This window comes from Macroventuria anomochaeta (genome assembly GCF_010093625.1).
Source record: "Macroventuria anomochaeta strain CBS 525.71 unplaced genomic scaffold BU25scaffold_9, whole genome shotgun sequence".
NCBI classification, from domain to species: domain Eukaryota; kingdom Fungi; phylum Ascomycota; class Dothideomycetes; order Pleosporales; family Didymellaceae; genus Macroventuria; species Macroventuria anomochaeta.
Window position 1 is genome coordinate 799,010 of NW_022985370.1, and position 20,396 is coordinate 819,405.

Here is a 20,396-nt window from a genome sequence, read left to right on the forward strand (position 1 = left end):
AGGGGTATCAGCTGTTAGACGACGAATCGGCGGTTATCAGGCTTTCATGAAACAGGCACTCAATTGGCCGAAGAGGAAGCACCGAGAAGCCAGAACCACCAGCATTCGATCGTGTCAATGTTTCCATGCCGGAAGGAGAGGATGAGACCTGTCGTGTGGTGTCGACAGGAGCAGCCCAAACATTTGGTACGCTAGCATCTGTTGGGGAAAGGTTGCCCCTCCTGCAGCTGCTAACAAGGCTGTCAACGTTACATGCCTACACTACAAGCTTCCGTCATTACGAAGATGCGACGACTCCCATCCAGATGACCAGTCTGCCTGGCACATTCAGGCTGCCATGGTGTTGTTGAGCGCTTGCAAGCGCCGCAAATTGTCCGACTGGAGCGGCACAGCTCGTAATGGCGCTGGAGCCTGCGCATTGCCACCACGGACACCAGCATGAGCAGGCCTGCACTGTACGACACATGTATACAAGTACAACTTGTGACGCATGGAGTCGCGAGATGCCCCATCTATACATGCTACTAAGAGCAGTATTCAGTGATGATTTCTCTCAAACGCCAACAGACCAGCATTGAGTCTGATGGTCGCGGACAGAAGAGAGCTTGCAGCAACCGGTTTCCCTCGAACCTTGTTCAAGAAGAACAGGCGACTGGGTTTCAGAATTCGACGACCCCCTCCATGCAAGCACTATTTGTGGTGCCAAAGCGTTGCATTCACAAGATTGTGACCGCTTGCAATCTGGCACAGGCCACATGTTGTGCGTGCTTGGATGCGCGCCCTGATGGCTTTCAACTTTCTGCGCTACATGGACGGACACGCCTGGGGGTTGGCAGTACTACTGTTCTGACTGTCAAGGTGCGGCAACGACTTGCTCTTCTCGTGGTCTTTACTGATCCTCGCCGAGAATATTGGGACGCCCAAGATAACCTGGGTCGTCGTCATCGACGACCACCAGGTGTGCTCGGAGCCAAGGAGGACGTGCTGGATGTAATTAGAGTCAGCTATGGGGTTGGGGATATCGACATAACCCGTTCCATGGATTTGATATGGGACGGCTTGAAGGCTGAAGTAGCACGACTAATGCGGTGCCATCCAAGCCAGCTCATCGTGAGCGATATCGCTGTATACAAGGGAAGAGTGGTGCCTCAGATGTCGGACGACAACGCCCTGACATTGGCTACGCATATAAGGTTCAGGTGTGTCACCCATGTGGAGCCCGAAGACGACGAAATGGGGGATGTGCAGTACGACTGAACATAACATTGCGACTCGACGGTGCGTTCGTCTGTGGAGGTCGTCCGTTGAATCGTCACTTGTGTTCTGATCAGCAGCATCGCATGACCAGACCAAGACTCAAAATGCAACAAGTCCTTCCAAGATGCCAAACTTGCTTCGAAGCGGATTGCAAAAGTGCATGCACGAGGCAAGTTTATCATGATTACCAGGGTCTGGTGTCAGCCAACCGAAACGTGAATTTGCCGAAGTTGCACAAAGTTTCGGCGGCGACAGATCATCTTTTCGCAACCCGACTACAATCTAACCTCCAAATTTCTGGTAGACGCACCCTTACGGCAGAAAACTTGCTCGCATTGCGTCGCCGAAGGGTAAGCAGATGACACAGGCTCTGTTCTCTGCACGAGACTGTGTTTTGCCAATCTTGATGGATAGACAGGGGAATGTCCTGGGCGTGACTACATCATCGACTGACGATCATTAAGGTCCACCCAACGAGCCTCGAAATACGACAATGTCTGATTCAGAGCGAATCAGATGACTAGCAATCCAAATCAGCAACTCGACGTGGTTGTGAGGTTTTCGGTAGGCCCCTTCGAGTACCTCCAAGCTCACTATCGGACATGACCGCAAACTTCGGTGGCGGCGAGTGTCGCGCTGGGCAACGTCTCTCGAGCCAGCCGGTACTTTTGGTGTCCCGCTTTGACCTCGCCCATCTGTCGGATTTGGTGCCGTGATTCACGGAGGGTCAGCCTCGAGGTGACCATAGCTTTATCTGTTCGCATCACGAGCGCAGAAGCCATGAGATGCTCCCTTGAGAAGCTGCCCAAGTGGCCATGACCCAGTCACACATCGATCGACTAGGCGTTTCACACACCGCATCGGCGTCCGTTGAACCAACATGTCGGACCTCGCAGGCGCCAAGACAAAGCTTCTTTCCATGTGCTTGTGGCTATAGCATTGGCTGAGTCTGATCATACAGGAAACGTCGGCTCCGCTTTTGTCACTTTCGTACCTGGACTTCTGCTCTCGACATAGAAAGCGCTGTGCCACCAGAGTAATTCTGCTTCTATAAAGACCACCATGGCTCCTCACGAACAAAACCGGCTTCGACCTCCTGAACCCCCGAATTTTTGACAATCAATTACGTGGTTGTCGATGCATTGACGTGAGCTCACGGCAAAGAGTGGAGCGTGTCCAAATCAGCTGAATCCAGACATCCGAGCTTCGTCGCCATCCTATGTCTTCAGCTGCTGGGGTACATTTCAGACCTCCACCAATCATTGAGTGTATCTCGCAAGGCAACTGTCTCGGCATTGGGCGGAAAGTCTTCAACCCTCACCAGATCTGCACCAACTGTCTTACGCGACACGACCCTCAACAGCTACGTACCTGGGCTAACAATAACCGTACAGCACTCGCTCTCATTGACGAAGAGGTCCGTCGCAAGCATACTGTCAGGCAAAACATCGAAGCACACAGTCGCTATCTCTGCGCCTTCGAAGACCCAGACTTCGAGTACCGCAGGTGGCGGCGGCGTGACTTGAACCTTCGAGGGACCCGCCTCACCTGCAAAGTCGTCCGCAGGAAAGGAGCGGCTTGTGCAAGGTGTTGGAGGAGGCATCTGCAGAAGATTGGCATCGTACAATACTTCACGCCAAGTGGGTTATGTCATGAAGAAGCGGACAAAGTCGTGTCGTCGAGGTCGGTAGGATTGGAGGAAGAAGAGGACGGCGATGTGGAAGGCTACAACGAGATCCTAGATTGAAACAGAAGACCCGTCGCTTGATGGTACGTACTCCCTTTCCCACATTGGTTGTTACTAACAGAGAAGTGTGCAGTCCGAATCCGACGCCCCACCAGATATGCTGGGCCCACCACCAAGGCCTCATTGTGCTTTTGGAACCGCCTGCAATTCTCGTCCAGAAGGACAAGAAAGAGGTCCGAATATTTGCGCCTGGTGCAAGAACATGAGCTTCGATGCTCTATACGAGCGAGCAGCGTCTCATCCTTACAGACGCCATCTGAACCGTCTTATTGATGCATACAAGCATCAGCTTGAGCATGACAGCAACGAACGCATTAGCAAAGGATGGTCCAACCTCTGCGCCTGTAAGAATCCGGAATACCGCTTCGACACGTGGCGGCGCAGCTTCAATCCTAAAGACACTCGGCTGTGTGGCACAGTGCGGCACCGTGGCCAGCTATGCGCGCGCTGCTACCAGAAAGCTCAGGAGCAGGGCTGCCCTTGGCTCGCAGAGTTTGATGGAGATAGACTTGGATTCCCGTGCGTATTTGAGGACCCCCGGCTGAACAGAGCTGTCGACCGTAACTGGAAGACTGGTCCATTGGACGATCAGGGAAATGCAGATTCACACTGGGAGAAGGACCCACGGAGGCATGGTCGATGTGGAAGGAGGAGAGAAAGAAACAGCCTGTGTCAGCGATGCTTCAACCGCATGTGTGAGATCAAGAGGTTTGGAAGATACTTTGACCCTGATTGGGGTACACTACGCCAGAGCTTCGGGCTGTGATCATGTTGATGGACGACTATTGCGAGCTGGTGTCTGTACGCTTAAGAACGACAAACAGAGACGATGAGCATCCAATGGGTGGGGCATAGATGAAGACCGCAAATCAGCTCTTCTTTTCAATCTTCTCATACCCAACTTGGGATTTCCCAAATCGAATATCTTAAAAATTCAACTTGAACACTCGAGTCCTATCCAGAACTTCATGATCGCACGAACGAAGTGACGTCAGAGGGTGAAAATGGCCTGTAGACTCTCCCGATTGCGCGTCTTGAGGTTTGAGTCAGTTTTAGGACTTGAATAGGGGCGAGGATTGCGGCACCGCTCCCAGCTAAACCATAGAGGTTGGTGAGGCTGCCCTGACAAAGGAATGACAGTTCGATGCATGGCAGAATGAGGCTAGTGCGGGGCTCGATTCGAACGCCTCCGACTCTCCGCCTTCGGTATCAATAAATATGAATGGACGACTCATCGCAACCCTGCAACGCCAATTTCTCCAGCAATCCTTATTATCCGAACGTGACTCACGTTTGTTTGCACCTTATAGAGGTCAATTCGCCTTTACGACTTGCTAGACAAGTTTTCTCTCATACTCGACTCATAGCCCACGATGGAGCACATTAAAAAGACGTTTGCACAATGCAAGAAGGAGGGCAGGGTAAGTTAAATTAGTCCAATTGTTGTGAGAATGAGTGTTGACAATGACATAGTCTGCCCTCGTCACCTATGTGACAGCAGGTTACCCCACTGCTCAAGAGACGCCCGACATCATGCTGGGCATGGAAGCTGGTGGTGCAGGTATACACGACTCACACGAGCAATAAGTGCACGAGAATCAGTCAATTGACTTATGTAGACATCATTGAGCTTGGAATGCCCTTCACCGACCCCATCGCCGACGGTCCCACGATCCAGACCGCGAACACCCAGGCTCTGAAGAACGGAGTCAACACCGCCGATGTCCTCCAGATGATCCGTGATGCGAGGAAGCGCGGTCTCAAGGCCCCCGTTATGCTTATGGGATACTACAACCCTCTGCTCAGTTACGGCGAGGAGAAGATGCTCCAGGACGCAAAGGAGGCAGGTGCTAATGGATTCATCATGGTCGATCTGCCGCCTGAGGAGGCTCTGCGCTTCAGGAACTTCTGCCGCAACTACGGTCTCTCCTACGTTCCATTGATCGCCCCAGCCACCTCGGAACACCGCATGCGCGTCCTCTGCCAAATCGCCGACTCGTTCATCTACGTCGTTTCCCGCATGGGTGTCACCGGTGCTTCCGGATCCATGAATGCTGCTCTTCCCCAGCTTTTGGAGCGCGTTCACAAGTACTCCGGCAACAAGCCGGCCGCCGTTGGTTTCGGTGTCAGCACCAGGGATCACTTCCTGAGCGTTGGTCAGATTGCTGAGGGTGTCGTCATCGGCAGTCAGATTATCAACGAGATTGCCAAGTCTGAGCCTGGAACCGGCGCAAAGGCTGTCGAAGCGTACTGCGATAAGATTTGCGGTAGGAGCAGCCGTGAGACCACCCGCGAAGTTGGCATTGTTGAGGCCATCGACGGTGCCAAGGAGCCCACTGGTGTACACGTCGACAAGGTCATCACTGATGCCGACACCCCCGACGGTCCCGGACTTGCCGATCAGCTGGAGGCATTGAACACCAACAGCGATGACTTCGACGAGGAGCATGCGCTGCCTCCCCGTTTCGGCGAATTTGGCGGTCAATACGTACCTGAGTCGCTCATGGACTGTCTTTCCGAGCTTGAGAAGGGCTTCAATGCAGCGATTGAAGACCCCAAGTTCTGGGAAGAGTACCGATCGTACTACGACTACATGGGCCGTCCCGGGCATTTGCATCTTGCAGAGCGTCTAACGGAGCATGCTGGAGGTGCGAACATCTGGTTGAAGCGTGAAGACCTGAATCACACCGGAAGTCACAAGATCAACAACGCGCTTGGACAGGTTTTGGTGGCCAGGAGACTTGGAAAGACCGAGATCATCGCCGAAACTGGAGCTGGTCAGCACGGTGTTGCAACTGCCACTGTCTGCGCCAAGTTTAACATGAAGTGCACCATCTACATGGGTGCTGAGGATGTCAGGCGCCAAGCTCTAAACGTTTTCCGCATCAAGCTGCTCGGTGCTTCGGTCGTCGCTGTCGAGGCTGGCTCTCAGACCCTCCGTGACGCAGTCAATGAGGCTATGCGCGCCTGGGTCGTCAACCTGGACACCACTCACTACATCATTGGATCTGCGATTGGTCCTCACCCTTTCCCGACCATCGTTCGTACTTTCCAGTCCATCATTGGTAACGAGACCAAGCAGCAGATGCAGGAGAAGCGCGGCAAGCTTCCCGATGCGGTTGTAGCCTGTGTTGGCGGTGGTTCCAACGCTGTTGGCATGTTCTACCCCTTTGCCAACGACCCTTCAGTCAAGCTTCTTGGTGTTGAAGCTGGTGGTGACGGTATTGATACCGACCGCCACAGCGCTACCTTGTCTGGAGGTACCAAGGGTGTACTTCACGGTGTCCGCACCTACATCCTGCAGGACAAGCACGGACAGGTCAGCGAGACTCACTCCGTCTCCGCTGGTCTCGACTACCCTGGTGTCGGACCTGAGCTGGCCAGCTGGAAGGACAGCGACCGTGCTAAGTACATTGCTGCAACTGATGCTGAAGCCTTCATTGGTTTCCGTCTGGCGTCTCAGTTGGAGGGTATCATCCCTGCGCTTGAGACTGCTCACGCCATCTACGGTGCGATTGAGCTGGCTAAGACCATGACCAAGGACCAGGATATTGTTATCTGCGTGTCTGGTCGTGGTGACAAGGATGTGCAGAGTGTTGCTGAAGAGCTGCCCAAGCTGGGTCCTAAGATTGGCTGGGACCTGAGGTGTAAGTTTTATCCATCTTCAATCTCTGAAGCTTTTGCTAATAATGAGTAGTCTAAGCGCCCTCAACACCAAAGCCTCAACAGCTCACTTCGGCAAGCTTGCGCTTTGACAGCCGTCAAGCCAGCAATATCCTCGGATCATAGACAGCAATGAAAACTACACCTGCCTTTCCGATCATTCAACTTTTCCGTGTTTCTCACTGTTCCAAAACAACTTCCGTGACTCCTGGTCAACTTGAAGAATCGTGGCGTGAGCAAGTAACCGACCGATAAGGCTGCTCGGTTACTTCCATCAAATGCTGTTCAGATGATTGGCTGCCTCCCGGGAGGGCCTCAGCAGCGCCCGAGTCGTGAGCTTTGACGTCTGCGACTCCAGATCTCCAACCATTATGTTTGCAGCGCAAGAACGACAGACGATGCGTGCAAGATCACCAAAATAACGGCAACTATACAGGCTACATGCTTCCAGTAGCTGTCGGTATCAATCCCACCTCAACGCGCTTGACACTACTTGCGTACGACCAGAGCGCCCGGATCTCCATACGCGCTTCGATGCAACCGAGGATTATCTCCATCACTAGGAGGGGCGCCGGGTAGCTAAGTTAGCGCCACTGACCTGCACTTTCCGACTATCAATGTCGTCTTAGACGTCTTTCTTTGATTTCGTTCTTCAGACGTTCTCTCTTCTCTGCATTGTACCTTCATGATGCGGGCATTTGCGCGTGCTGTTCAGCGGCAGAGGTTCGGTGCTCGCAACTCGCCCTTCCACCAGTCTAGAAAACAACGCGGATTTGCCTCTATAAATGCTCAGGATGTCAAGGGGTTGACCGTCATTGACCATTACTATGAGTACGATTTCGGAACCTTTATCGCGAATATATACCGAACATTGCTAATTCCACTTAGCGCTCTCGTCGTAGGAGCAGGAGGCGCCGGCCTCCGCGCCGCCGTGGGCCTTACAGAAGCCGGACTGAAAACAGCATGCGTATCGAAGCTCTTCCCGACACGATCCCACACCGTTGCCGCACAAGGAGGCATCAATGCCGCGCTCGGCAACATGACAGAAGACGACTGGCGTTGGCACATGTACGATACTGTTAAGGGCTCCGACTGGCTCGGCGACCAAGACGCAATCCACTACATGACTAAAGAAGCCATACCTGCGGTCGTCGAGCTCGAGAACTATGGCATGCCGTTCTCGAGAACGAATGAGGGGACTATATACCAGAGAGCGCTGGGTGGGCAGAGCTTGAAGTATGGCAAGGGTGGTCAGGCGTATAGGACGGCTTGTGCGAGTGATCGCACAGGACATGCTATGTTGCATACGCTCTATGGGCAGAGTTTGAAGGCGGGCGTGCAGTTCTTTATTGAGTGGTTTGCGCTGGATCTCATCATGAGTGAAGGGAAGTGTGTGGGTATTACGGCGCTGAATATGGAAGATGGGACGTGTCATCGCATGTTTGCTAAAAACACTGTTCTGGCGACGGGAGGTAAGTGCAGTCTTGAATCTACCATGGGATGGAAGAACTACGGCTGACGGTGGCAGGCTATGGTCGAGCATACTTTAGCGCAACGAGCGCGCATACGAGCACTGGCGATGGGAGTGCTATGGCTTCAAGAGCAGGGCTGCCGCTTCAGGATATGGAGTTTGTGCAGTTCCATCCCTCTGGTATCTACGGCGCGGGCGTCCTGATCACAGAAGGTGCACGCGGCGAAGGCGGATACCTCCTGAACTCTGAAGGCGAACGTTTCATGGAACGTTACGCCCCAACAGCCAAGGACCTTGCATCACGAGACGTGGTTTCGCGGTCTATGAACCTCGAAATTATCGAGGGTCGAGGTTGTGGCGAAAGGAAAGACTTCATCAACTTACAGCTATCACATCTACCGAAGGAGATCATCCATGAGCGTTTACCGGGTATCGCTGAAACGGCTGCAATCTTTGCAGGCATCGACATTACAAAGGAGCCTATTCCGGTCCTACCGACTGTACATTACTGCATGGGTGGTATTCCGACAAACTACCACGGCCAGGTCCTTGACGTGAAGGACGGAAACGACCAAGTCGTTGATGGATTGTACGCTGCGGGCGAAGCAGCATGTGTCAGCGTACATGGCGCGAATCGACTCGGCGCCAACTCCTTGCTTGACATCGTAGTGTTCGTGAGTCACACTTCATCTCCATCGTTGTCCCAATACTAACATCCCTCCAGGGCCGAGCAACAGCGCTCCACATAGCCGACAACCACACCCCCGGGGCAACCCACAACCCCTCCGAAAGAAACATCGGCCTCGACTCTATCAGCGAAATAACCACCTTTCTTGACTCCGCCGGCTCCACACCCACTTCCTCCCTGCGCTCTGACATGCAATCCACGATGCAAAAAACCACCGCTGTATTCCGCAAGCAAGACTCCCTCACGCAAGGAAACTTGCAACTCTCTTCCATCGAATCGTCCTTCAAGCGGGACTTGGGCGTCACCGACAAGAGCCTGATTTGGAACACGGATCTTGTGGAGACGCTTGAATTGAGGAATCTGTTGACGAATGCGGTGCAGACGAGTAGGGCAGCGTTGACACGGACGGAGAGTAGGGGGGCGCATGCGAGAGATGACTACAAGGAGAGGGATGATAAGGATTGGATGGTGCACAGCTTGACCTGGCAGAAAGAAATTGGTGACGAGGTCAAGTGGGGTACGAGGGCAGTTACAATGGGGACGTTGGATGAAGATGAATGTAAGAGTGTGCCGCCTGTTAAGAGGAGTTATTAGAGAAGAGCGGGGTAGTAAGGTACAATAACAGTCTTGCTTATGCATCGGCAAAGTGGATTGAATCTTCTATGGAGTACTGTAATAACGGGTTGAAACGCTCAAACTCGCCAACGGGAGTATAATGGTATACAACTATACAACGAAATCACACCACGTTCTGAACTGCATCCATTCCTCAGTACGGCGTAGTAACTCTTGCGTCGTTTGGCCTGCGTTGTGTTTGTGGGTGAAGGTATGATTCTGGGGGCCTATTAGGCAGGCTAAAATCGAAAAGATCAGCTTCTTGGTCTATGGCAGGATGAATGTCTTGTTCTCAGGAAATTCACTTACAATCGAGGGTACTAGCTATCCATGAACTCGTGAGGCAGTCATGACCGACCACGGGACGGTGTTGATTGATATGTTTGGCACGGGAGTTCTTTGATGTCTAAGAAGACTGGCGAGCAAGCTGAAGAAGCTAGAGTAGTGCTGATTGTCTTCATGTTCAGAACTTATGTTCTGTCCTGGCTCTATTATTCATCCTCGCTACGAAACTTACCACGGTATACTTGACAGAAGGCGCTGCTGGCTGATTTAAGGTTGCTAGCGGGCTTGGCTCTTCCTCTGCAGTGGGTTGCTGAGAGGCGGAAATACATAGCCATAGCCTGATGCTTGCGGTCAATTTAGCCAATGTGCATGAATGCCTTCAGCGTGACCGACCCCGTGCTGTTTTGATCATAATATCCAAAGATTGACCGGTCCACATGCGTTGGCGTTGGTGCTACGTACGACCAATCATCACTGATTTCTGCAAGTTGCAAGCCGCAATCCTCCTGGATGGATCTCTCGCACATATCAAACCACTCGGTAGAGAGCGCGTGGGTTCATAGTTAGATAGGTCGTAAGCAAGTCCATTCTCAAACAACTGGAGCAATGCAAAATCGCCAAATCGAGTTTACAAGGAAGCTACCTGCGCTTCATCACCCAAACATACAACATCGCTTATGGACCGTCTCCTGCTCTACAATTACAAAACTACTCAATCATCCCAGCAGACCTTCAGCGCTACACAACAGTCAGTTAACCACCTCAAAATCGAAGGATAGGGTCATGACTTACCACAAGGGAACGGGAAATACATATCCCAATTCTCCGTCAAATACGCATGATACGGATACTTCTCACCCGGATACATCTTCTTCTCGACCTTATGCAACTTCCCCTGATCGCCCAACGCAGGCCTCAAATTCTTCAACTTCGCGACCTCCTTCAGCATACACGTCAATGTGACCTTAGCCATTGGCAGCCCTAAGCACTGGTGTGGCCCGTAGCCAAGGTGAATGTAGCTGTCCATCGGCCTGTTGAGGTCGACTTCATCGGGGTTGGGGAAGATGGTGGGATCGTGCGATGCAGCGCGCAAATTGACGAAGATCTTGTCGCCGGCTTTGAGGTTGAGCGTGCGGCCGGAGTCAGTGACGGTGGTGTCTTTGGCGGTTTGACGGATAACTGCTGTTTCGCCAGCCAAGCGCGAGCCTTCGAGGAGGTAGCGCTGGAGTTTCTGGAAGGCGGGTTCGCTTTCGTCGTGGGCGAGTTTCTGGATGTCGGCCCAGTGCTTGTGGCCCGCACCAAGGAGGTAGTATTCAAGTGTTTGACCAAAGAGTTGGCCTTGGTTCGATACCATGCCGCCTGCTGTGCCAAGGATGTGGCCCCAGACAAGCTTCTCGGGCTCAATGCCGGACTTCAACAAGCGCTCGATGAAGTGAATACCATAGCTCTTGAGCGCGGAGTCATTGGGCCAGATGGCTTGTGTGATGCGTGACAGAATCCCGGAGCGTGCAATAGCTTCGACATTCTTAGCGACGACGTCACCAAGGACTTTTGTAGCCTCGTGTGCTTTGAGGTGCAGAGGGAAAGAGCGAGCGGGGTCGACATCGAAGAAGATGAGGGCAAAGACGCCCGACATCATGAGATAGAGCTCAGCTTCTGTGAAAATACCGTGGGGCCGCTCCTCGGTCTTGAGGGGCAGCATGAAGAGTTCAGCGCAAAAGTGCACATGTGCGAGGTTGCCAACATCGCGAATGATGTCGATCTGGTTGAAGTTGGAAATCTTTGCGCTCTTCTCGACAAGAAGCTCACGTGTCTTGGCCGTGTAGTAGCTGCGTACTTCCTTGTCCCAGTCGGCGACGTACAAGGCCTTCCTGACCATCTCGCGAGACTCGGCGTTCTTCTTGCCGTCGCCAGCGAGCATGAAGTCCCTCGAAGCAGAACCCATAATGTATTCCATGGCTTCGCCCCAAGTAACCTTGAAGGTCTCCTGATTTTTCATGATCTCGGTCGCAACTTTATACTCCTTGACAAGCTGTGGGTGCGAGCTTGTACTGGGCTTTGAGAAGTCGTAGAGCTTGGCCTTGCCCAAATCCTTGAGTGACTCTTCCATGGCCGACGGGATGGTGAGCGGGTAGTGCACGTAAACACTGTTGCTCTTGAAATGATTGGGGAAGGCGTGGAGGAAGAGTTTGTAGAACACACAGCCGTTGTCAACGCCAGTGTCAAAATTGACAAGTGAGTAACCCCAATTGGTCAGTGTTCGTGGGTTGTAGTCGTGTGTGTAGAATCGATCTCCACGAACAAGGGCTACAGCATCTGACAGTACGGCACGCGAAACCGTGTACGGTGGTGTCAGACCGGAACCAGGTGCCATAGCTTGCTTTGCATCTTCGACCACGATACCAGGGTAGATTTCGACCTTGTCTGGATGATCATACAAGTGCTTCAGCTGCTGCTGCACGTACTTGTCGCTGGTGATATCCTCGAAGGTTCGGTGCGGTTCCAGGTGGAAGTACTTCCTAAATTCGTTCAGCGAACCAAGGTTCCACTTTCGCGCTTGCTCGATACCCATCACTTCGATGGCACGGAAGACCGCAGGGACTCTGTTCGGACCAAAAGAGTTGGCACAGTCTTCGATACTCTGAGTGAGGATGTGGACGAGGTCGTCGTCGGGAAGTGTACCGTCGGCATTGCGCTTCAAGTTGGCAAAGTCGCGCTCCGATGGGTTTGCCTTGTAGTCTTTCTTGTAATACTCATGGAGCTTGCCCGTGAAATCGTCCTTTGTCAACGTTGTGGGATCCTGTCCTTTGAACACTTTATTCATCAGTTCTTTCGTCCATTTCTCATCACGGTCAGAGACCGTAGAGTGCCACCTGTAAACCAGGTTGAACTCAGCAGAGACCTGGTTTCCAATACCCATTGGGAGGTCCTTCACTTCAGCGCGAGGGTTAAGCTGCCAGTTGCTATCGGTTCGGTTGAGATCCAAGATGGTGCGGACGTAGTCGATGAGAATGATGTTGACGTACAGGCCGCACGTAATCAGGCGACCGGTTTGGAATAGGTCCTCATCATACTTGACCCAAGACGCATCCCACTTCGCCTTAGCCTTGTCATCCTCGTCCCCGATGACTTTAGGAGGCTCCGCAGAAGGTTTGGTGAAACGGCCCAACTCGTTGATTTTCGCCAGGTTCTCCACGACGTGATTGTGGAACCGATTGAACATAATCAAGATAGCACCTACACCGGGAGGGAAGAACAACAGTCTGTTCTCAGAGAAACAGTCTGGGTGGATCTTTCCATCTTTCTTAGTCCTCATCTTGTCCTGCTCCGCTTGATTGCTTCCGTACAGAGGGGACAGATCCAAGTACGAACTTGTTAGTGAATTGGCGTCAAGGCCATCCTCGCTGTGCTCTGTGCGGAAGCAGTCGTGGATAATGATGGATGCAATGTAAAATAGCATACTCGAAATCCTGTTCGGATGCAGCTCGGCGTGCTTTCTGGTCATGATGCTGTCGAACACAACGCCGGCGTCTGGTCTCGCTGGTGTTTGCATCATGGAGGGCTTGACAGTCCTAGCGTAAGGCGTTCCCGCAGCACCGAGCTGAGGATGAATCAGACTGTTGTTGGATCCGTCCGCAGATCTGTACTGGTACTTTGCTCCAAGGTATGACTGTGGTGGATGCTCCAAATCGTTCCAGAGCTGTGTGACGAATGTGTTGGTCAAATTGTCTCGCATCTTCGAGCCGTCTGGCAGGGCTGCAGCTGTCCGGATGAGACCTTCCATGAGGTAGGTCTTGTCGTCGGTGTATCCGCCCATCATCTTGTCCTTCTGGATCTCGAGCAATGTCTTTACATTGTCGATGCCAAGGTATGATAGATCGCCCAGGCCGTCTGCAATCTTCTTCAAAACGGCGGGATCGTCTTCAGGCGCAATCTTTGAGCCATCTCCAGTGTCGGGGACTGGCGCTGCTGCTGCGCCGACGAGACCGGCCATCTTCTTGAAGGGGCTACCAAGCGCATTTCTCAGCTTAGTCAGTTCAGACGGCTCAGCGGCCTTTGGTAGTGATTTGCCTGTTCTGGTGTCGACATGTGCGTCCCAGGCGGCCTTTGCTTCTGCAGCCATGCTTGGTAATTGATGATACTGTCGAAACGGTGTCAGCGGTGTCCAGCGTCCACTCTTGCCTAGACGACACATCGGTTGACGCGGACGACACTGCCGTGATGTGCAGCGCACTTGCGAGAGCATTTTGAGCAGACATAGTGAATCTGATGGCTAAGGAAGGAGCGGACGACTTACATCTATTCAAAGACACCAACAACTTCAGCTCGAGGTACAAAGGTGTTCCTTGCCTTTTGCCTCTTTCGGGATATGTAAAGATTTAAGGTTCAGTATATACAGCTTACCGCAAGAAGTGCAAGGTAAGACGCTGTTCAGCACACAGGCGACGAGGCTGAGATATAAGTGTTCGTCTCTGATTCGAGACCAGGGTGATACTGCTTCGCTTGCAGCTGCAGTAGTGTGATTTCACTTACGAATACAACTCCCACAAGACCCGAGGAAGCAGCCTCTTAAATGGCTTTGTGGTCCTCCTACAAGACCAGAGGCCGACGATAGTGGCCATTGCGTCCTTCCAGGCTGACGATTTCGTCGGTCGTGGGGCCAAAAAGAGAAGTGTGTCGTCTCAGCCGCACGCGACCAGCTCAGCCCTCAGCGTTGAACGTGGAGCGCCGCGGTCCGCCAAACACCTTAGTGCACCAATGAAAATAATGGAATTGTCAGGGCATGCAGCTCGAAAAAGAGCAAATCGTCTGGCCCACGCCAATTGTGGGGTCCAATGCTGGGAATGACATCCTCTTTGTTCAGGAGCGTGCTGACACGCCAAACCAGAGGGGCACAGCCTGCCGGTGAAATCGAAGCTGCCTGATAAAAGGCAACCCATGATGTCAATTGCAAGGATCGGATTTATTGCAAGCTGTTGGATGTTCCTAGATGGTGGGAACGGGCAACGAGTGGCGGGAAGCTAGTGCCGCTAAATGCAGGGACACTACGGCAAGCCCAAAAGGCAGGCGCCGTGGGGCAGTTGGCAACGCCGGCGGTTCGTGCTAATTGCTGCATTGTGTCTCTGGATCAAAAGAAACGCAAGTGTGTACGAACAGGGTCATTCTTGATGGTGTGAGCAAGTCCCGGATTGTGGCAGCGACAAGACGGGAGCTGCCGAGGGAACTCATGAATGGTTGGTCAGGAGAGATCTGAGTTGCGCCGATGCTGACATCCCACATATCTACATTGGAGTCCTGAGTGAGCCTTGCGCCTAATCTCAGCTTGACCGACATCAATTGCCTTTTGTCCTCCCTATACATCTTCTCCTTACCCTTGGTTGCGGGACTCGATTCGCTGTGCGACAAGACACCAGCCCTCGCCCCCTGCATTGTGCTCCAAGCCACGTTCTCGGCCGAGCATGGGTATGTTCACCAGATGCCGGGCAGAAAGGCATACCTCTTGCGCTTGTACTTGTCGCCAAATTCCTTGCGGTACCTCTTCTCCTTCTTCCATGCCCAGACACCCATCTGGCCCACAGCAACGATGATAAAGATGACTGTGCTCAAGCTCCAGTTGACAAGTGCAACACCAATCCACGCAATCACCTCAAACATGTAGTTGGGGCATGTCACAAGGTTAAAGCCAAGTCCCTGTGGAATACCTCGGTCGGTGCTGCCTGGACGACGCAGGTTCTTGAGTGTCAAGTGTGTGCTGTAGTTGCAGATCTCGCCAATTGCGAACAGAGCCACACCAAGATATGTAATGAGAGGGTTCGATGCCCGAGCGGCGGGGCTGTTAGGTCCGTATGACCAGTATGCCAGGTTGAAACCGGACAGAACCCAGTAGTGGCCACTGTTCTTGACGATGTTGCGTGCAGGCATTGTCGCGGAGGAGAAGCGGTGGACGAAGAGGGTCTCGTACTCGCGCTTTGCGAAGTGAAGCACACACATGATGAGTGTGAGCTTCTGTAGCTGCGAGGTCGGGGCATTGGTGCCATAAATCCATGGGCGAGCAATGTACATCAACGGGTGGACGAGGAGAGGGCCGAGGTATTCGACGAAGAAGACGGTTCGCCAGGAGATCTGGGCACCTGTGTGGACTGATTAGTAATGCTCAACGAAGACCACTTGCAGAGAACGACATACCAAGATCCTTCACATCTATAGCACTCTTATTTCTCAAGCCAGTCTGGTGGATGGTAACCCCGGCAGCGTTGCGGATGGCTGATCCATCACTACCCTTCGTGACCCTCAATCGATGGATCGAGAATTTCGAGACACTCGCAATTTTGCGGAAGATCTCTGACGCAGGCGCATCAGAATCGACGGTGATGGACTCGGGGAGGCCCTTGATCGGGCGGCCTGGTGGGGTTGTCAGCCTTGCAAAAAGTGGAATCTAGGGATGGCACAGTCCCAATTGAGCTGTGGCACAGAGACACATACCACGCGGACGCACCACAAGAGTGAGAGGCGATGAAGACATTGTGGCTGATTCCTGCAATGTGTCGTTGTGTGCTCATGCGACATTTTGAGGTTTGTTGTTTCCTTGGCGAGGAGCCTCGGTACGTCATCCGGAACGGCTAGACTGCAGGAAGTTTATTGGCTACATTGACTTGCATAAAAACATCGAGCATGTAGTGTATTTTGAGTGCCTTATGAGGTCTATAGTTGATTTCTGTATCTAGTTTCCTTGATTTTCTTGAGAGCCCTGTGGGACCGTTCATTCGTCTATCAGCCCAGATCGACCACAATCTGCGACGCAGCTTCAGGCCCCATACATGCAACCAGCTCGCCAATGATGCCCTTAATCGAGTGAGGTTGACGTATGTCTCCGTCATCCCATGAGACAAGATGCTGCAATATATCAGTAAGAATGCACTATATCTGATCCAAAAGAAGCACTTACTTGAGCTTCGGCCAGCCGGCCCTTCACTCGAATCGGTGTTGATCCAAGATCCAAGGTACTCTTGATCTCGTCTTCTGTCATGACCCCGGGAATCTTCAAGTCAAAGAGTGACATCCCACTCTGGACTGCATTGCCAGCTTCGGCTGCTGTGGGTAGAGGAAATTCTGAGAGGTCGTCCTCACTAGGCGGGGCAGTATCATCGCCATTTCCATTTGCCGAAGCCGCTGAGTCCTTTCGTCCACACTCTCTTGACAATGAGGCGTATGTCTTCTTGTCAAGAAGGCTCTTTAACTCACCATCTAAGGGGTTCCAGTCATATGACTCTGGATCCAGGACGTGCTGAGGCTTGTAGTCACCCTTGTAACGCATCTTCGTGCAACTGTGGATGTAGTAGCCCATATAGTAGTACTGGTATCCACCTTCAAGCGCAAGAGCGGCCTCTCTTAAAGCACTCAGCTTGCCAAATTGCCACTTCTCGTAGTCTGAATGGTAGAGCATGTACACTCCACTAACGCAGTGCGGCAGCAAGTCCAGCACACCCATTGCAATCAGTCTACCGTCTAGTCGGTAACATTGATGGTAGGAACCAAGTTGCTGAGGCTTGCCGTTGACTTGTCGAGCGGTGCGCTGTAACGGAGATGTGCACAAGAAGCGCTTGAAACCCGACTGAGATATCTCGCTCGGCTTCTCCTTGTGGACATGTGACTGGTAGTTGCGGAAGAGCTCGAACTTCTCAGCTGTGAAGTCAGCCGGTTCGAGTTTCACCTCGAAACGGTGTGCAGGCTCTGGTGGCTGCTTAACATTGTCGAGATCAGCTCTGTGGATTTCCTCTAGAAGGTTGAAACCGTTCTTGAGGCGTGCTTTTTCCCTGACCAGGGTCAGTCGGGCGTTGTAGTCACCAAGATGCATGCACTAACCCTTTGGACACGGGGTGAAGCTTTGCAGCGCCCTTCTTGTACTCTTCGCCCAACACAAAGTCGTTCCACTTGTTCACAGTTCGTCGCTGGTCTTTCGACGGCTTCAACTCGGCTGCAGGCAGTCTACACTTACTTTAGTTGTCGCAGTGGATACTACCCTGCATGCAAAGCTTACCGGATCGTGTAATGTGGACAACAGTGACGCAGGACGTCAGGCTTGTAGAAGATAGTGCCTGACCTTCTCCACCCTCGATCCACCAAGCTCTGGTAGACGTCTACTGATAAGCTTTTTGACGAGAAGTAATAGCTGGCTCCTGATTATGTAAAGCTAGTCAGTATTGGAACGTTTGTAATGTTCTTCCGATTTCCTCCGTATGAGGATTGCAGACGATCAAGAGCAACGACGTGACGTGGCAGTCAGAAAAGGCAGGTACCCATATGACTCGCCCATTGTTGTTTGATCGTCAGTAATTGCGTATTTGCATTTACCTAGGCAAGCAGAAGGACGAAGATGAAGCTTGGCGGCAATGCATGCTCAGGTGCAAGTGTTAGACAACGCGCCAGTAGATTTGTTTCATGCAGCGCGAGGATGCAAATGGCACACGTGTGAAGGAGTAACCTTAGCGGAACATCAATTGAAGACGAAGCAAGTGCCGCGCCTGCAATTGTTTGCCAATGTCGATTATTTGGGCGGCCTGACCGCTCTGACAGCTTCATGCACGCGTGACTCTGGGTGACTGAAACGGGGAGATGAACGGAATATCCACATACGAGAATTGGGCCTCCGCTGGCCACTCGATGCATCTTTGCAGTATCCGCAGGACTCGCTACTGTAGCCTAGGAAGGAGCATCAGCAGTTGTGGTCGCGGGTCCAGGGATAGAGGCCGTGAAGTATGCAGTGTGCAAGACGTGGAGGACGGCTCTGTGTTCAGCCATATCCAGCCAGACAAGCACGGGCGGAATCCAGGAGAATGGTTGGAGCAGAACCTACCGAAGGGCTGCACGTACGAGAGGGCCATCCGAAAGCTGGCCTACAACGAGCTGCAGGAAGGGGCATAAGCGTGGGATTGGGTCAAGCGTTCAGTGGGGGCAGGCCAGAGCGGAAACGGCGTGTAGGCGCAACGAGGGCTGCTCGAGCGGTGGAGAGCAACGGCAGCCGTTATATGTAGAGGTGAATAATAGCTCCCCTGGCGGCGCCGACCTGTCAGAACAGTGCCCTTGGTTGCTCTACCGGCGCTGCTGGCTTGTCGCTGCTGAGCTGCGCTGCTTGCTGGCACGCTCGTACCTCTACGGAGCAGGCAGTTGGCGGGGTGCTGCAGGCTATATGGGCGATGAAAGTGTTGTATCACACAGCACGCGCAAACACACGGCGCCCACTGAAAAGCATGCAATTGCCCCCGTGATTCTGCCTCGCCCGACGTCATAGGCGGACTGTCTACTGCACTGCTGCTGCACTCTTGCCTGTCTCCAGTGAGTCGCAAGATTTTGCATGCGCCCTCTGCGGTCTCGCAGCTCTCCCCGGGCCCAGCGGGCGCTGGTTCGCTTGCTTGGCATGGAAACGCTCGATTTTCTATGCGGTCGAGCACCTAGCCTCCCACTCCACCTGTCTAATAAAACATCACCATGGCCTCTTTTACTACTCCCAGGGTTCTTCAACATCCTCCGCCCCGTTCCCCCCGGGACTGAGCAACCGTCGCCCCACCACGCTGTCACTACAGTCATCCCCATTCACGCTTGCCTAGTACCTCCCTACTGCTACGCACGCCCTCGCCCTTTTGCTCGGCTTCTTTCACCGCTATAGTGCGCCCTTGCCCCTCCGACCAAGCCCCTCCTTTCGAGCCTCCACTGGAGTTGTGAGCAAGTTACCCGCCTGCGGTGCTGCAACTTCCCTTCGCAGCCACTTTTTGACCGCCCAAACATGGCTGCCACTCAGCAGCTGCCCATGCAGTCGCGCACTGGTCGCGTGAACCAACGTAAGTGTGCTCACGAGACCTTTGGACTACCTCTCAAAAGCTCACCATTGTGCTGGAAACGTGTTCAGAAATGCCGTTTGCGGTGACCTTTCGCTAATTTCCCTGCAGGGTACGGTTCTCAGGGCGAACGACTAGTCGCAGGCGTTGTTCCGCTTTCCACCGACAAGTACTACGTGCTTCTCATCCAGTCCACACGACGCGGCGGCTGGGTCCTCCCCAAGGGCGGCTGGGAGCTCGACGAAGCAACCGCTCAGGATGCTGCTAAACGTGAGGCCTGGGAAGAGGCCGGCATCATCTGCAAAATCAGCTACGACCTCGGTATGATTTCCGAGAAACGGAGAGCCGACCAGCTTACAGCCACCGCACCTAAAGCCTCATATCACTTCTTCGAGGCCGTCGTCGAGAAGCAGGAAGCACAATGGCCGGAAATGCACAAGCGGTCAAGACAGTGGTTCACATATACCCAGGCACGCGAGGCTTTGGCGCCAAGGCCTGAGCTGCTTGACGCACTCGACAGGTGTACCATGCACCGGTAGAAGGTGCCATGGTGTCTGCAGGCGCAGCAACGTACACTCTGCGCGCAGGCACCAGGTGTGGAGTTACGAAGCATACCCTATTCGGACCTTTGAGTCCTTTCTCGTCTTTTAATACCACACAGCGGGTGTCAAAAAAGCTACAAGAGGTAGCGTTATAGATTTTGGTCTGGTTCCGTTCGGCAACTGGCGTTGTGGTTGCTCTTCTATTGGTAGAAAGATGCATGTGCATGTGCGGCTCTCATGCATGCGAGCACTTTGGGCCATTGTGGCTCGCCTCAATCTAATTTGGCCAATGCCA

At 53.0% G+C, this 20,396-nt stretch overlaps 8 protein-coding genes across 8 annotated transcripts; 5 read left to right on the forward strand and 3 right to left on the reverse strand.

Annotated features, from left to right (window-relative positions):
• Positions 1–487: 487 nt before the first annotated feature.
• On the forward strand, positions 488–1,492 carry BU25DRAFT_409086 (uncharacterized protein). Its single transcript, XM_033705976.1, has one exon. It carries the CDS (start codon positions 544–546, stop codon positions 1,255–1,257), a length of 714 nt encoding a protein of 237 aa, XP_033564021.1. The 5' UTR covers positions 488–543; the 3' UTR covers positions 1,258–1,492.
• A 984-nt stretch (positions 1,493–2,476) lies between these two features.
• On the forward strand, positions 2,477–3,770 carry BU25DRAFT_420069 (uncharacterized protein; the record flags this gene model as incomplete). Its single annotated transcript, XM_033707978.1, has 3 exons — positions 2,477–2,940; positions 3,000–3,027; positions 3,078–3,770. The coding sequence occupies 3 exons, from the start codon at positions 2,477–2,479 to the stop codon at positions 3,768–3,770; spliced, it is 1,185 nt and encodes a 394-aa protein (XP_033564022.1).
• A 494-nt stretch (positions 3,771–4,264) lies between these two features.
• On the forward strand, positions 4,265–6,819 carry BU25DRAFT_409089 (tryptophan synthase). Its single transcript, XM_033705977.1, has 4 exons — positions 4,265–4,425; positions 4,478–4,565; positions 4,624–6,651; positions 6,702–6,819. Exons 1-4 carry the CDS (start codon positions 4,378–4,380, stop codon positions 6,704–6,706), a joined length of 2,169 nt encoding a protein of 722 aa, XP_033564023.1. The 5' UTR covers positions 4,265–4,377; the 3' UTR covers positions 6,707–6,819.
• A 536-nt stretch (positions 6,820–7,355) lies between these two features.
• Positions 7,356–9,420, forward strand: BU25DRAFT_336893 (succinate dehydrogenase; the record flags this gene model as incomplete). Its single annotated transcript, XM_033702652.1, has 3 exons — positions 7,356–8,139; positions 8,196–8,812; positions 8,863–9,420. 3 exons carry the CDS (start codon positions 7,356–7,358, stop codon positions 9,418–9,420), a joined length of 1,959 nt encoding a protein of 652 aa, XP_033564024.1.
• Positions 9,421–10,438: 1,018 nt separating this feature from the next.
• On the reverse strand, positions 10,439–13,849 carry BU25DRAFT_456873 (heme peroxidase; the record flags this gene model as incomplete). Its single annotated transcript, XM_033710069.1, has 2 exons — positions 10,439–10,464; positions 10,519–13,849. The coding sequence occupies 2 exons, from the start codon at positions 13,847–13,849 to the stop codon at positions 10,439–10,441; spliced, it is 3,357 nt and encodes a 1,118-aa protein (XP_033564025.1).
• Positions 13,850–15,195: 1,346 nt separating this feature from the next.
• On the reverse strand, positions 15,196–17,215 carry BU25DRAFT_430031 (uncharacterized protein; the record flags this gene model as incomplete). The annotated part of the gene is made up of 4 exons (XM_033708582.1): positions 15,196–15,857; positions 15,913–16,128; positions 16,545–16,620; positions 16,673–17,215. 4 exons carry the CDS (start codon positions 17,213–17,215, stop codon positions 15,196–15,198), a joined length of 1,497 nt encoding a protein of 498 aa, XP_033564026.1.
• A 402-nt stretch (positions 17,216–17,617) lies between these two features.
• BU25DRAFT_409094 (uncharacterized protein) lies at positions 17,618–18,898 on the reverse strand. The gene is made up of 2 exons (XM_033705978.1): positions 18,581–18,898; positions 17,618–18,426 (listed from the first exon to the last, which is right to left on the reverse strand). Exons 1-2 carry the CDS (start codon positions 18,644–18,646, stop codon positions 18,079–18,081), a joined length of 414 nt encoding a protein of 137 aa, XP_033564027.1. The 5' UTR covers positions 18,647–18,898; the 3' UTR covers positions 17,618–18,078.
• Positions 18,899–19,412: 514 nt separating this feature from the next.
• BU25DRAFT_275101 (uncharacterized protein) lies at positions 19,413–20,218 on the forward strand. Its single transcript, XM_033701877.1, has 2 exons — positions 19,413–19,562; positions 19,671–20,218. The coding sequence occupies exons 1-2, from the start codon at positions 19,508–19,510 to the stop codon at positions 20,096–20,098; spliced, it is 483 nt and encodes a 160-aa protein (XP_033564028.1). The 5' UTR covers positions 19,413–19,507; the 3' UTR covers positions 20,099–20,218.
• The last annotated feature ends 178 nt before the right edge of the window (positions 20,219–20,396 follow it).